Source organism: Euprymna scolopes, chromosome 20, assembly GCF_053919585.1.
Source record: "Euprymna scolopes isolate OS-2025 chromosome 20, ASM5391958v1, whole genome shotgun sequence".
NCBI classification, from domain to species: domain Eukaryota; kingdom Metazoa; phylum Mollusca; class Cephalopoda; order Sepiida; family Sepiolidae; genus Euprymna; species Euprymna scolopes.
The window spans coordinates 65,123,567-65,141,225 of NC_136501.1; the positions used below are offsets into that span (position 1 = coordinate 65,123,567).

A 17,659-nucleotide genomic window follows, 5' to 3' on the forward strand; every position below is an offset into this window, starting at 1 on the left:
AAAACTTCTTCAAACTATAAAATAATAAAAACTAATTCATTTAAGAAAATGGTTACAGTCTTAACACGTAGGGGTATTCGTTAACTGACACTAAATTCTTAAGTAGAACGGGGAGGGGGAGAAAATTGTTTAATTTAATGTCGCAATCGAAAACATTCAGGCCGATATGGATCACTTCCAGTAGAAGAATCGAAATGGAAAGCACTTTTGAGATTCTAGTTGTTGTCCCTATTTACAATGCCTCCCCACGGGACAGAGTTAGACACCAGAGATTCTAGTTGTTGTCGCTCAGCGAATATTTCAGTTAATGTTTAACACATGTGCTGAAAAAAATCATAAACACATTCCATATTTTGGAAGAGAAGTTGACTAAAATTAGAAATTAAACAAATATTCTGCTATTTTGTGTTGGACAATTTTTTTAGGCACATGCAAAACTTACCTCCATCCATTTCGTAAATCCCTTTAAACTTGATACTATTTTATTTTATAAGTGTTTTTAGTTTAAAGGGATGATAGCTTAGAATACTCCACTGAGAAATCCACTGCAGTAATTGCTGCTAGGAGATGCAGACTGACTGAATGCACATTTATATTTGCTTTGTTTTTGTTTTGAAAAATTGCCAGCATCAAAAATGATAATAGGCTTCAGTGCTATTACATAAAACAAGTTTTCTCTCTTTCGGCCAGATAAAAAAGAAATCAGCAGCAGCAGCGGAAAGTAGGAGGAATAGTACTTGTTGGGACTGCGGAAGTCCAATAGGCTTGATATTAATTTACAGTACTTAGCATATTATTTTGCCCCCCCCCCCCCATTCCGTATAATAGAAGGGAGAGGAGGAAGCCAGCAAGAATGTATTTATAGAATTTGTGCGTGTATGTGTGGTCTTTTATTAAACGGAACAATAAAAAGGCCCATTAAGGCATCTGCAAACCTTTTCTTCTAATCTAGCATATACAGTTATATTGTCGAATTTTTAAAGTCAGACCTAAATAACCTCTCAACTGACAAATCAAATTTTGCTTCTGGCTAGCCAATATTAATTTGCTATCACATGCTATTAGCCTAAAAGTGGAACAGACAGACAAACAAGACATTTACGGGGGGAAAATTATAGCCATTGACTTATTTGGCAAATCAAATTTTGCATCTGAAGGCAATATTAATTTTTTATTGCTGTACTATGCTATTGGTAATATAATAATATCCTTCGCTACAATTCATTTACAAACATACATAATCCGGTCTGGCAGTTTACTAACATTAACATTTTTAAATAATCACCTTAAAAGAAATACGTTATGAGGAATAACTTATTCTTTTACTAAGAATTACCGCTCCTTAGAATGGGTATAGAATATAGAAATATTTAGAAAACAAATCTGAATGCAATGGATATCCCAGGAACGCGAATTTTCATTTGTTATTGTTTCGCCGCCCCATGTTATTGACAATATAATAACGTGCTTTGTTACAGTTTATTTAAAGTATTAATTAGTCCATCCTAGACAATCTGATGATGTGAAATATTTTAACTAATAGGAAAATAAAATTCGACAAAGGGGAATAACTCATTTTTAATTGAAGAATAAAATAAAAATTTATATTCCTTACAACTAAACTTTTATTTCTTTTTCTGTGTAAGTTTAAAAAAAATGTGAAAACTAATACAGACTAAAAACTAAAATGAGACGTGTTTTTCATTTTTTGAAAATGCCGCGAACAAAAAAAAAAAAAAAAAAAAAAAAAAAAATCAACAGCAACATTATATTTTCCAAACGGATCGATTAAGAAGTACGCATCAGCTTTGTTGGAAAAGTTAAATTCTTTTAAGTTAGACGTGTTATTTTATTTATTTATTTATTTTTTTTTTTTTGGTGAATACCGCGGATGAAATGGATGATGATACCATGATTGCGATTTTATGACGATCAAATTAAGTTTGAAGATATCCTAGCAATTAATATCTTTTTAAAACTTTGATAAACACACACACACACACACACACACACACACACACACACACACACACACACACACACACACACACACACACACTTTGATTGAGAAACAAACTTTATTTTGTCACAATTAAGAAATACAGTTTCTCAATTGAACCAATTTTCTTTTGTTTTGTTTCTTTTATTTTCAATAATAAAATAAAAAACAAAACAAAACTTTCTTCTGTCAATTTAAAGAATTTGGAATGACTTTTACGAATTTGGGATTGTTTTACGAACAATGATAAAAAAAAGTTATGCCCAGCACTTAAAAATTAGAATCTATTAAGAAACTTTACTTTGGACCTACTGAATTTCCCGGCCACTCACACAAATAATTGTTACAGGGCATAGTTAGTAAAGATATCCTAGCAACTGTTAACAATATTACGTTGTGGGTGTTATTGTAGTAGGTACCAAATATGAGAGTATGTTACGTTGTTCTTATTTAGATGACGACTTATATATTTGTTGTTGTTCATGTTAGTAAGAGTCTTAGGGAGATAGAGACAGTCTTAGGAGTGTTCATGTTGTTGAGTGTTGTGAGATGAAAGATGTTAGATATTATATATATTCATTGTGAGTGTTCATATTGTTGAGATATAGAGACAGGTCTTACATATAATGAGACAGACAGGTAGGGTACAGATTACTACAGGAGAACCAATAAGAGGAGATTTATGAATATCTTGATAGATAGACCGAGAGTGCGTTTGACACTTATGTTTTGACAATTGTACATTTTTATAAACACAAAGTTCATATTAATACAATTTCACTTTACCTTTGTTTTGGTGGAATGACAACACATGACGGCAGTTATAAAAACACATGATGATACGTTTATTTCTTCAACCGGTCAGACATGATTCTGTATTTCAGGGATTCAGAGTTGTTTACATGATTACCTCTAAAACCTCTCGCTTCACAGAGAGTGCCTTGACTCTTCTAGCTTCTCCCGTCTAACGCCCTTCGCTTCTTCCAACTGACTGATCCTGATTTATCTAACTAAATTCATAACTCATGACGTCACTGCATGACCAGCACGTGCCTCTCAGACACATGGCATGACATGCCTCCGTGTTTAAGCATGCATTGTTATTCACATGTTTTTTACAAAGCCGACCCTCTAACCTAATTTTCGTAACCCACTTTACAAATAACATTTTCCATTGTCCGTTTTTAAATTCCTTATTTTAATTTCCATTTTTATAACAGAAACAAAATCCATCATTACATTCCTTTTTCAATAAACAGATATCTAATTATTTTGTGTGAGCTAAACAATGGCAATTCCACATTCCTTATTTTCAATAACATTCTGTATTTATTTTAACTTATGATTGGAATTCTCAATTCCAAATCTAGCTTAAAAAGTTCGAATCCTTGACTATCCTATTTCATATTTACTCACACGAACAGGCTGCTGTTCTTGTAACAACAAGGCAATATGGCAATGGGCAAAGATTATAATTACAAGAATTGAAGATCTAAATAACAAATATTCGATTTGATTTGGCCAGGAAAATATACAGTCAAAATGGTCTGGTTTATTTATGACATAGGGACGTTGTCATTGACGTTGAGTGTATGGTTGGGTTGTTTCTCCAACTATATTGATGGAAGAGTGAATATCAAACTACGGATAAATAACTACTCAGCAGAATGAAAGTAGAATTGTCCTAAAAAGGACAGAGTTTGTCCTGAAAAGGAGAGGTAGAACACAAAATTATTGTTTGTAGAAAATGATAGTAACTTTTGAGAAGAAAAACAAATATATTGCAAGTGTCTGGTTAGGAAAGAGGGGCATTGATTACTAGGCTCGGGGTGCTAGTTCACTGTAGGATAAATTAATCAGAAGATCAGCAGGAGGAGCTGAGCAAGACAAGGGTCGAACCAAGCTGAACTAGTTAATAACTAAACATGTGAACTGGTGAAAATATAATTTTTCTGTTGCCAGATGAAAAAAAAAAAAAAAAAAATTAAGTCAGTTATTATTAAAAATCATCCCAAAGCAGGGCTTCACATACAAGCTGATATCTAAAGAACAATTGTTCCTGAGGGAAAAGGAAGATAAGAACTTGGAATTATTTATTTGCAAATAATAAAAAATATAAGTCATTTACAAATTAGGCACAAGGCCATAAAAAATGAGGTCATTAATCATCCTGTGTCTATCCTACTTTTACTATTTGTCCATCAATTCCACTTCAGCAGTCACCACAATGCCAGTTTATTCTATAGGCGATCTACCCTCCCTGTAGGGAATTGCTAGACTAAAAGGGATCAAATTCATGTTACTTGGCGTTCATATATATATATACATGTGGTATTTAGTTCATCTAGGTAACCAACCAAATTCATTGTTATTCTTATTGACAGGTTCATGCTTTCATTAGCCAATAGCCAGACTTCACTCAAACGAAAGTGCTAGCTAAACTAAACACCACTCGTATATATAAAAACATCCGGTAACATGATTTTCCATACATTTTAGTGTGATGAAACACAGAAGATTCTGTGTAGCTTAATTGCCATATATTTTCATAACTTACTAAGTTCTACTTGTATATTGAGCATTGCTAAAATAAATACCGAAAATCGACATATAAAATATATCTCTTTATAATATTTTATGCGAACATATGAAATAAACAAGAAGATCTAATAAAACAGGTTTGTAAGATCTTCCCAACACTTTCTAAAAAAGAAACCCCAGCTGTTTTCTAGTTTGTTTAAGCAAAAACAAGTAGGTCGACCTCTAAGTGGAAATGAGAATAAATCGAAAAGAAATAAAATAAAAATGGATTTTGAGAGTGAACGGTGGCTTTCCAAGACAAAAAAAAAAAAAAATGTGAGGCCAGGGTCAAAATAAAATTAGGGAATAGAAATCTTGGAGAAATTCTATCACAAAGAAATCACACAGGGAGAGGACTCATTTACTCAACTAAGAGGCTACCTTAAATGGGCTGGGCTCCGACAGAAGCAAAAACCTTGTTTTTACTTGATATCTTTTTGTATACCAAAAGAGTCACCACATCAAGGCCCGGAGGCCACTCGAGGATAAGAGTCAATGTAGTAGTCAATGGGACAATATTGTAGTAATCGTTAGTAGTGAAAATATGGTAAATTAGATTACTTAAGGGGACGGCTGATCAAGAATTTGTTTACGTTGGACTTGAAAATGACCGTATTGTAGTCAGCTGGAAAGCAGGCCAATGGAAGAGAGTTCCACAGGTGTACGGTTCTACGAAAGAAGCATTGTTCATGAACTCTACGTTTACGTTTAGGCACAGATAAAGAGTGGTGAATATTATTGATAGTAGTTTCAGCTAGATGAGTGTTTTTTGTGAAAGTTTGGTGAGGTGGGACCATAGATTGGAGCTCAGACGAGCACTTGCCATAGAAATAAGGATAAAGCAAAGACATGCTCGCCTGTTGCATATCCTGATAAGCAAACAACTCAATCCCATGCGATACACTCAGATGTATTATCCACATCACCATTCTAGTTAGTAAGATTGTAAGAAACCATTTGTTTCTCCTTAACCCACAGCAGGTCAACATGATTAATCACATACTTAACTTCCAGTATTAATAACTGCTCAGAACCCAAGCGAGCCGTCGCCTCGTTGACACACCTTCACAACCGCCAATGTTCACTATAATTGAAGATGAGCTCCGCTATTTCTTTGTCAGTAATGCTTCAAAACAGAAAATCAAGCATGTCCGTTCTGCTTAAACAGAAAAGTATGCCATTGAAAGTAATACGTTCCGGACGAAGCACCAGGTCAGACAGTACTATTTGCCAATTGTCGGCTGTTGTGATTTCATTAGTTAAGTGTTTCAGCACTTTTTTTTTATTTTTTACAAAGGAGTCGCCTCTTATCAACGCCCGGAGACCACTCAAGGATAAGGGTCAATAGGTGTCCGTTTAGGTTTAGGCACAGATAAAGAGTAGGGGAAATTATTGATAGTGGTTTCAAATAAACAAGTGTTTTTGTGAAAGTTTGGCAAGGGAGGACCATAGATTAGAGTTCAGACGAGCACTTGCCATGGAATTAAACGATAGAGCAGAGACAGGCTAGATGTTGCACGGAAGAGAAAAGGGCATCCTCAACTAGGCTACAAAGTTGGCTTTGGACTCTGTTAAGGCAGGATAGGTTGCTTCCGGGGGTTTAAATAACCTGCCCAAAATACACCAATAACACTGTTTCTATTTTTCATGAATACTCAATAAGGAAAACGATAATTCTTATAGGCCTATTTTTGCTTAAAAAAAATAAAAAAAAAGGTTTATTAGTTAAAAGAAATACTTTGGTTGAGAAAACGTTCAGAGTGCATGTGTCAATAGAGTTATAAAAAACAAACAAACAAACAATTTCTCCATGTTAGTTTAACCCTACTGCGTGTCATCAGATGTGCTAAAATCTCTTAGTTATGTACATTGGGATGGGTTGTGATTACTGTTTCTCCAAACTAGGATGGATGTAACACAGGGTCAAGCTATAATCTGGAGTAGGTCAGGAGTGCCACAAGAAAATCCAAGGCCAGTATAGAACAATTTATAAACATTGCTTGAACCAGATCCGCTTACATTTTCTAGCAGAGGCTCCTCAGGCGATGAGGGATAAACTAATTCCCTCTCTCCCTCCCCACTCCAAATAGAGGAAATAATGCCTGGGAGAAGAATTTCCTGAACAATGCAGAAACGCCCGTTTTTAACTAACTACAACATGGTCATCTTCAAGTCCAATGTAAACAAGTTCTTGTTGAGCAACCCTCTTAAATCATCAAATTCGATCAATTTCCACCACTAACAATCACTATGCTGCTGTCTCAGTGACCATCTTATACGCATTAACTTTTATATTCGACTGGCTTCCAGGCTTTAATAAGTGGTGACTCTCTTGTAGCCCTGCCCCCTCAAAAAAAAAAAAAAGAAAAAAAAGAAAGAAAATGTAATCATAGCCTGAGAACCAATGAAAAGATGATGCATTTCCTGCCTGAAATCGATGTGTTGGATTCTGACACAAGCCATGGTAACGCCTATCTATAGGCTACACAACAGAAAATAGAAAATGGCTTTTCTTCAAAATCAATTGACAACTGTGTTATTAATGAATAACACAAGGACGAATCTATTGCACTGGTATGGTCATGTGGAGCATTCAACCTTCTGGAGCTGTTCAGAGCACCTTTTCCTGCCGTGACATGGTTTAAAACCAATGATGTACTTTTCTCCTCCTTACAACCTCTTTCTTGCAGAAGAGATGTTGTGAGACTATCTCTGCTCTATTGTTATTTTCATGACAAATGCTCAAAATAAGCTTCAATTTGGGATCCGATCACTTTTAAAAAGCATTCACAACAGACACTCGTCTAGTTACAACCATTGTCAACAATTTTCCCTACTCTCTACCTGTGCTTAAAACTAAATGCAAATTCAATGAACAAAGTTTCTTTCCTAGAACTGACCGCCTGTGGAAATCTATACTGTATGGCTGCTTTCAAGCTGACTACAACATGGTCGTTTTCAAGTTCAATATAAACAAGTTCTTATTGAGTCGTCCTCTTAAATAAAACTATCCAATAGCCAGCACTACTAATCATTATAGTGTTGTCTTACTGATTATTCATTATCCTTGAGTGGTTTTCGGGCCTTTTAAGTGGTGACTTCCTTGTAAAACAAAAAAAAAACTGTAGAAACACGGAGATCTTAAGTTGCAGAAATATTGGTCAACCAAAATGACTCAGAAGCAAGTGATTGAACAAGACTGTACAGAATGGAACTTGGGAGATAAGTGACTCACTGAACCGTGAAGACTGAAGAATGCGTTTGCAAAACAATGAAAAGAGTACTCTGTTGTCACAGCTCTAGTTATCAAATATTTCTTTCACCAAAAAAGCCCTCAGTATAAACAGAGGTTCTCTCTCAAAAGGCCAGCAATTCTCTTTTAGGGCAGCCGCCCAGAATGTGAGGAACGACCAAGAGTCTTTTTGCTTTCTAAACCAGTAACTACATCACCTCCAACAATAGCATCTTGATCCAAGTCCAGTTTGTCACGTGCAAACTGTCTACCTATTAGACCACATGTGGCCAATAGCTTTGCGAATGCAGGTCACCCAGAAACTTGACAAAACAATACAACCTGACTAATTCTTATTCAATAAAGTTGGGAATCCGATCACTGCAAACAGGCTTGAACATTGTCCAATCTCTGTATCACTAAAAAGGCGCCATTAACTCTAACGCACAATTTAAATAAAATCTTTTAACTTATATTTAGCAATCTAGTAATATAAGCACTATTGAACTTTCAACAAATTTCTGTGCGAACTTGAAGAATTCAAATAATCTCTCTCTTATATATATATATATATATATATATATATATTTGTGATGGGACGATTCCAATATTTTTCCCAATTCCGATACAATTACCGATTCCGTACTAAATTCCTGATTCCGAGACAATTACCGATTCCGATTCTTTATAAATCTCTAAATATTTAACTATAAAAGTGTTATTTTGTCCTGATTACTGTAAAAACACATCTTAAATGTGCTTATATTTTCTCAAACGTAAAAACACACTTGTGAAGCAGTGGTCTACAGATTTTAGTCTACCTGGAAGTTTAAAATCAATAAATATTTAGCATTTTATTATTATTATTACAAGCAGTGGCAATTAAATAAAAAGATAATTTAAGGAATTGGTTTTAGCATTGGAAAATAGACTCCAATTTTTCCAATTCCGATACCCCCCCCCAAAAAAAAAGCTCTGATTTTTCTGATTTCCTATTCCAATTAATCGTCACAAAACTTATATATATATATATATATATATATATATATATATGTTTGTGTATATATTCACCGGTAAATGTCAACATTTACAACCAAAAATAATGTGCTTCTGCTACTCACTTTATATATTAGAGAATATATATTTCAAAATTTATAATGATTTGTTCATTAGTTAGGAGATTATCCTGTACACACACACACACACATATATTCTCTGGATAGAGCTTGAATTCCTACTAAACACTGTCCTTGACTGTCTAAGGTTTCTTTATACAGAGATTTGTCAGGAAAACTTGACATAAGGATACTTTTTTTCTACAAGTAAACCCTGACTAAATATTCAAAATCACATAGTATTCGTGGCTAAAATAAGATCTCATCAGTATGGCTAACCCATACTGACTTTTACAAGGAATAGTGCACCCTCTCCAAATGATGTTACCTCAAATAACAGCATGAATCTGGATACTCCAGCAGACAAAAGAAATTCTTGTCCTGGAGTCTAGTAAGACAAAGTGACCACAAGAAAATTATATTATAGCTTATTTAAATGTTTGAAATGTAAAGGAGACCATTAATGGAATATTTGAATATCTGTGCATCTCAAATAAAGATCAAGTGTTAGCCACAGGTATTGGGCCCCTTGATTTCTGAGAACTTCAACTAGTCTAAAGAAGCTTTGGATAAAAAAAATGTAAAAATAAAAGTGAAAAATGCAATTTAAATCCCCACCCCCCAAAAGAAACTAACTTTAACCTATCGCAGACTTAACACCTACATAATCCGACTTCTAAAAAGTCCATAATTACAAAAGAGAATTCATTTATACAAGGAGAGGAGGGAAAAAAGAAAAAGAAAAGCCTTAACTAAAATGGTTAAATAGAAATAGACTTAGCACTTGCATAAGTCGATTTCTCCAAAAAAAGAGAATTTAACTATATAAGGATAAAAAGAGAAACCCTTGACTAAAATTTAGTAAATAAAAAACGGGGATCCTCAGCTGCTTACCATATAGCTGTTTCAGAGATTTAAAAACAGGACAGCTGTTAAATACATGGCTCTCCAGTGGATAATACCACTTCTCCAATAAGAAAACGTAGAATAATACGGTTACTATTTATACTAGAATATAAAAAAATAAAAAAAATAAATGAAAAAGATAAACTATTACTAAGTAAGTTTAAGATTACAAGATCTATTCTGCGACATGTTAAGTAGCATATAAATGCTATGGTTGGTTGGTTGGTTGGTTGTTTTACGGCATATGAACGCTTTTCAGGTTATTTAATGCCGAATCCAATGATTTTTAAGAAAATTTTTTTAATAGGATATATATATATATATATTTTTTCAAGTTGGTGTCTATTTAACCCATAGTTGGGACCCTAACAGGTACTACCACTCCGGGTCAGAGTGGACTTGGGAGCAATGGCAATTAAAGGGCGCTCCACACTCCCCAAAGCCCCCAAGCTGAGGCTTCACCATCGGATATAGTTTAAAGTCATATCCGGGACCTATAAATGCTATAAGAATAAAAATGCATAAAAGCTTAAGTACCTTAGGTACCAGAAAGGCAAATAGGTAAGAGGAAAGTATATATATATATATATATATATATATACTTTCCTCTTACCTATTTGCCTTTCTGGTACCTAAGGTACTTAAGCTTTTTTTACGGGTGTCCTTGTTAGTAAGTATATATATATATATATATATATATATATATATATACTTACTAACAAGGACACCCGGCGTTGTCTGAGATTGAATAAAGATCAACAAATATTCTACATTTTCAATATCGAAATCAGTGAAATCATCCAATTGTCAATCAAATCGATTGTCTACTCTAGTCAAGGGCCCATCACTGGGACACTGAGAGGAAGCTCACATGCTTCCTTGTGGTGACTTAATCCACAATACATTGTAGTCTACATTTCACTGTAGAAAACCTACTGTTGATTTTATGAAATTATTTGTTTATTTGTTTGAATTAAAGTTTAAAATATAAAAGTCAAGTATCATGATTCAATTATGGTCTAAACAAAAATATTCATTTAAAATGCATCCCTGTCTTATCAAAGAACCTACAGTTGATTTTATATGTCATGCCCTTCTGCTTGTGCAGTGATAAAATTTCTCAAATGCACTTGTGATGTTAAGCTGCATAGTCAAAATTAGAATGTTTCTTCTTCAATAAGAATTTTCTGATTATCAATTTTTGATACTTATCTGAGGCACCGATAAAAAAATCTATCTACGAACACTCCCAGATACATGAAGTGCATTTATGTGCAATCAAAAACAAATTAGGCCAACTGTCTTGAAGTCCATAAGGGAATGAACTTGCACACACACGTACAAAGTGCATATATATATATATATATATATATATAAGTGAAAGTGTTTGTCTGTCTGTGTGTCTGTCTGCGTACATTTCCCTACGTAATAACTGTCAATGTTCAGTCTACAGACTCGGAATTTGATATACTGGGTACTGAGATTTGGGAAATTTGGCTGTTAAGGGGTCAAAGTTCAACAATTTGACCTTTAAGAACTCTACCAAACTCCTCCGCCAATTTTGGGTATAAACACTTGAAATTTTAGATATAGGTTCCTTGGACCTGGATCTAACTTAACTTGATTTGAGCCCAAAACAAATGTTAAGGGGTCATAATAGGGGTCAAAATTAAAAAAAATTTGACCGCTCCGGTCTCTACCAAATTACTCAGACAACTTCTGATCTAAATATTTGAAATTTTACATAAAGGGTATTCAGAGATAGGGCAAGCTTTTTAATCGGTTTGGGTCGAGAATTTGAGCTACCAATACATAAATGTATGTATGTATGTTTGCATGTCTGCCTAAATCTTTCGACAGAGGCAACAGATTTTCACAAGATCAGTATCGTTTTGAAGCTCGATCTTTCAGATGACAAATACCGAAAAATTGGCTAAAAAACATTAATTTCTTGACCTTCAACTGGGCACTTTTTTTACAGGAGGAGATCGCTTTTTTCGCTGATATTTTCGAAAGTCATCCCCTTTTTTAAATTGTCTAGCCTTAATTTAAACCTATGGCACTTCCAGTTTGGCGGTGGTCGTAACAGCAAAGACGTCACGTTTTTTTCCAGTTCTTTTCCTCCTTTGTGGTACGGGTTCGAGCCTGCCTTCCTACTACCATTTTTTTTTTTTTTTTCACTCAACACACACCTCCAAACACCCAGGCAACGCCGGACACACATGTTAGTATATATATAAGATAAAAATTAACAGTAAAATTGTCTAGGATTTCGTGGCATAATGGTTAAGTACGCTGGATTATAATACACATGGTCCGGGGTTCGATTCCTAGAGAGACAGAGTCGAGCTATGCTGATGAGAGGTAGTAACTTCTAAAGTTGTCCATAGATTATTGTTTAAAAAAAAAAAAAAAATCAATAATTATTTATCTACGTCCAAATAAAATATGAGCGAGTTTCTAAAAACGATACTTAACCATATTTATCGTTTCAAAAAAAAAAAAAATCTATCTATATATATGTGTGTGTGTGTGTGTGTGTGTGTGCATGCGCGCGTCTAACTTTATAGCTAAATAAATATACAGAGGAAGTAATTATTAATAATAGATTAAGAATAGGTTTAAGGCTCCTAAAATACGTACTAGTATTGTCCATGACAATGAATGAAAGTGCTCAGTAATAATCAGTTTCAATTGAAAAGCTTCTGGAGATTGAAGGTTCAATCCTCAGTACAGATAACACTAACAATACAATTAAGAATTACTTTAATGGAATGTGCTTCAACAAACTTGTAGCATTGGTGCCTCCTTGACCTAAATACTTCCGAGCAAAATCCCATGCCTTCACTGTAGAGGTCCCCTGATACTAGAGAGCTTTCTACTCTGAAAGTTTCTTCTCTCATACTGCTAGACTTTGGAATTCCCTTCCTGTATTCTGTTTTTCTGAGTGTACTACCATGCATACGTCATAATCAGATTGATACACCAGTTCCCATTAAAAGTTAAGCAATGTTGAGCCTGGTCAGTACTAAAATGAATGACCAGTTGGGAATTACAGGTGGTGCATGTGCTCTCCATTTATCTCGACATTGTTTCTAGTCGTCCTGAATATCTCCTTGCCACTAGACTCAACAGTACGGATTCAGGAGAGGTGTGGTTGGTAATTGCGCAATGCGCAACTTTTACATGACAATTTCACGTGCATCTACCCCTACAGGAAGTATCCACTATCTTTCAAGACTGACCGGAGGCATTGCATTGTTATTAACATGCAGAAATTTAAATGTAATGTGAACAGACATCTTGCTACTCAACTCCCCACTTGCAATGTCTCTGTAGACATGGTCCCTAATTCACAATAACACCTTACATCTCAGGGGCATTTTGTCAAAAAATTGTAAAAGACACTGCACTCTGCATGCAGTGTTCTATTTTGCCTACAATGTCCCAGTGACTGCAGAATTAGTTCATGGCAATGCACTCATAATAGGACAGCTTGCATCGATTAAACCACATGATTCTTGATTGATCGATTTATTTGTAAATTACATTTAAAAAGAAAATCAAACTTATTGGATTATTGAATGCCGAGAAGGTTAAAAATAAAATGAGGTTTTTGGGGTGGAAGGTTTTAATAAGTTCTATGTTAAAGCAGTGCTTGTACAACATAATTGGATATATAACAAAATGCATTTTAAGTAAAATCTATTACATAATTATGTGTCATGTCGAACTTAGTAAATGTAACAGAGCAGAGACAGGCATATGGCGGCTGTATGCAAATGCCGAGGTGTGTGACGTCACGGTAAGGAAAAAGAAAAAGACTATAAGAAGAATGTGTTCACAGACCGACGAGCACATTAGAGATGACATAACAGCCGTAACAAGAAGTCATGCGAGGCAGGAGAATAAGGAATAAAAGTCTTTTTTTATAACCTGAAACACCGAGTTGAATTTTTTTCCTATTCTTTACCTCCTTTGCGACTGAGTCTACAATGTGTTCAGTCCCTTGTGTCTGTGTGTATGAAACATGCGTGCAAAGTTATATAAAGATTACCAAAAAATGATAGAGTAAAAATATAATTACAAGTAAGAATAAAATTTATCAAATAATGTAATTTTATATTTCTAAATTTTTGAGATGAGGATTGATTATTCGTATTATTTGGATTCATCGGATTACTGTTTTCATCTTGAGCACGATTTTCACAATGTTTCGGTCACTGTAACCTCTGACCTTCTTCAGATGTATCTTGTCGAACTCGGGAATGTTTCTGTTAAACTCGGGAATTTCGAACGGAACCCTTTATTTACTTCCCAAGGGTAGCATGCTCTTGTTCCGTCAGTCATGACTGGATAGAGATCTTAAGTAATTTGGAATTGTATTTTACAGTCGCCCACACTGAGGATTGAACCTTCAGGAGAATATCACTTTTTTACATTTGATTTTTCTAAATAATCTAACCATTGCGCCACGTGTCTTTGTGAACCGTTGTGAAAATCACACTCAAGATGAGAACAGTAGTCCGATGAATCCAAATAATACGAATGTAATTTTAGTTTCTTAAAATAACAAAAATTTCTTCTATTGTGGTCAATGCTGTATGACATACTGACTTATCTCCCTTGTTTTTAGTTAATGATTTCAAATTAGAAAATGGCAGATCGAGAATATACACTAATAGCAATCTCTTTTTTTTTTTTACAAAAAAAAAAAAAAAAATAGTTCTAACACATTTTCTACTTTGATTTTTCATAATTTTTTGGAATTTTTACTAATTTTAACAACACGTAATTATGTAATAGTGATTTTTCTTAGAATAGATTTTTTTGATATCCGATTATAATGCACAAGCACCATTAAAACTAATGAGAAAAAGTCTACATTTACCCTGGGCAGATCGAGTTGGTTTCTTCCGAAGGTGGAAGTTTCCAGGGAATATTAACATTTTCAAATAGTTCTCAGTCACGCGCATGCAAATCAGGAAGAAACTAATAGGAGATTCATGTAAACAAAAAATATTGATTATTTTAACCTTTCAGTCAAAAATGTAAAACCAGTTTCATTACTTTCTTGGTTAGGGTTTCTTTCTTGTTATCTTTTGTACTAATGCATCAGCACTCATCAAGACCAAAATGCCACTCGAGGATAAGGGTTAATGAGTTTATCAGGTGAATGGTTAAATAAACACTTTAGGAGTTGAAGACTGGTTAAAAATGAGCCAATTTGTTTATTTTAAGTCAACTCAAAAATTTGTTAACATTGGACTTGTAATTAGCTGGAAGGCATCTCCACGGTACTGTGTTCCACAGATGGGTAGATCTAGGAAAGAAACTCTGCTCATAGAAGTTCCGTTTAGCTCAAGGTACACAGAGGAAAAAAAGAAAATTAATGAAAAAATTCTCTCGTGTGTGCCCCATTTTCATTTATTCATTTTTATTTTTTTTTTATTTATTTTTTTGAGAAAAACTTGTATTATTTTAATTATTTGGACTACTGTTCTCATTTCGGATGTTATTCTCTTATCATTTTGACCAATGTAACCTCAACTGATTTTTTTTTTTTTTTTTTTTACACGGTGGTCACCACTTATCAAGGCCCGGAAGCCACTCAGGGATAAGGGTTATTGCAAGTACAGTACGTTAGTGTGGAGATTTAATGAAGCGTTTACTTAAGAGGGCAGTTCATTAGGAATTTGTTAACGTTGGACTTGTAATTAGCTGGGAGGCATCCCCATGGTAATGTATTCCACAGATGGGTAAATCAGATGGGTGATATAAATTATTTGTCTTTATTTAAAAAATTTAAAAACATAAAAGTTGGTTTATTGCTAAAAGATTTGAACACCATATCTGCTGTTTATAATCTATAGATTAATCAAATGATCAATTTTGGATTTCCATCAAAGGAGAACACTTTTCCAAATAGAAAACATTGAATATTTTATTGCGATTTTGAGCGACATGACTTGACAGTTTTTTTTTTTTTTTTTTTTTTTTTGCAGTTTGCAGCAACATGACTTGATACTGACCAGATCGTACTCCCTCTCCTGAAAGATTTTCAGCTGCAGGTTTATCTCAAGGATAATGCCTATGAAAATAATTACCAGACTATTCCGGAATTGAAGTGGACCATCACAACCAAAATCAGGAGTGTCACAAAAGGAATGTGTCATTGTGGAATTTTTGTTAACTGCATAATTGGTTTGGATTGTCTGCTTTTTGCCAATATTAAATGTAAACAGAGATCAAATATTAAATGCATTAAAGTGGAAATAAGGCCATGTCAATCACATATAATACATGTCAATCACCCATAATACATGTCAATCACCCATAATACATGTCAATCACCCATAATACATGTCAATCACATATAATACATGTCAATCACATATAATACATGTCAATCACATAATACATAATATAATATTGAGAGTTTATCATCGTTTAAAACTATATAGAAAGAAAGTAGTTCCAAGTTTTTCATTGATAAACTCCTTTGCTTCCGAGACAATCTTTGACAATCACAGCATTAGTTTGCTTCCAAGCCTCATTATTGTAGGGATCATCAGTTGTTTAACATGAAAAAGTGTGTGTGTGAGGATTCTTTGAGGAGTACAAAACTTAAATATTGCAATCATGGAGATTAGACTTTTGATTAAAAGTAAAATACATAAAACACGTTTAAAAAAAAAAAGGGGGGAGGCAATTAAAGGGAGGAGTCAGCTGACCGGTTCCGCCCTCGCTTTCTCAGAGTTGTATCGAGGGATTTAAAAAGGAAAAATCAAAAATATGTACATTATTAAAATAAAGTTACGTTGCATTACGTTATAGGTGAAAAAAAACAAAAAAAAACAAAACAAAAAAAAACAGGTAAGCGATTAAAATAAAGTAACGTTATGATATTTTCGAAGATCCCAGAGGTTAATTATGCTCAAATCAAAGAGACATTCCCTCTGCTTACAGAAAGAAGGTCTCCTCAACCGAACATGAATAGTTTCCAAGATCTTGAGATGGAATGTCGAGTGAGCGCAACTCAGAATTGAAAATGAGTTCGTGCTGAAGTTCGCTGCACATGACGGGTTTTTAATGAGATGGTCAGCTATTGAATAAGTTTTACGTTAACCTGAAAAATGTCTATAACTATACATTTAGAGATTTTTGAAGAATTGGAATCAGTAATTGTATCGGAATCGGAAGTTAAAACAGAATCGATATTTGCATCAAAACTGGGGAAAATATTGTAATTATGTCATCACTATATATTATATAATGTGTGTTTATACAACCATTATTGGCTACATATGTACATAAACGTTTCAGCTGCACCTTATTTTGAGATCCCGACTCATTAGGTATAATTTGCTTTTGTAACCAAAATCCAAATTGTTCCTACTTTTTCTTAAGAAAACATGTGTGCATATATGTAGCCAATAATGTTTGCATAAATAAGCATACTATAATTATGCTCTGCTTGTCATTGAACACATTTGGATAAACACCAGAGTTTTAGTGGATTTACATCTAGGAAACTATGACGATACAACCATCATATATACACTAGCTGGCAGCCCGGCATTGCCCAGTTGTACAATACGCTTAAATATATTTTAATGCACGCAGATTGCGTATGAATTATTATAGAATCAATCCTTTATTGATCATTATATATTACAAGGAATAATTTGCCCGATGAACTAATTCGCAAAATAAATAAATAAATAGATAAATAAAAATAAAAAATAATAATGATAGTGTTGTTCATCAAATTTCGTCTGTGTTTGTTTATAATATAACGTCAACTGATATTTAGGCTTGACGATG

At 34.0% G+C, this 17,659-nt stretch overlaps 1 protein-coding gene across 2 annotated transcripts in view; it reads right to left on the bottom strand.

Annotated features, from left to right (window-relative positions):
• Window positions 1–17,659, bottom strand: part of LOC145241454 (phospholipase D1-like) — a 320,978-nt gene that overhangs the window by 169,778 nt on the left and 133,541 nt on the right. The window contains exon 1 of one of the 2 annotated variants that reach the window (XM_080104432.1): window positions 443–778. The exons of the other annotated variant lie outside the window; for it this stretch is intronic. Coding sequence (XP_079960558.1) covers window positions 443–452 — 10 coding nt within the window. The 5' untranslated portion in view covers window positions 453–778. Of the gene's footprint in view, window positions 1–442; window positions 779–17,659 lie in introns of those variants that run through there. 2 annotated transcript variants of the gene reach the window in all.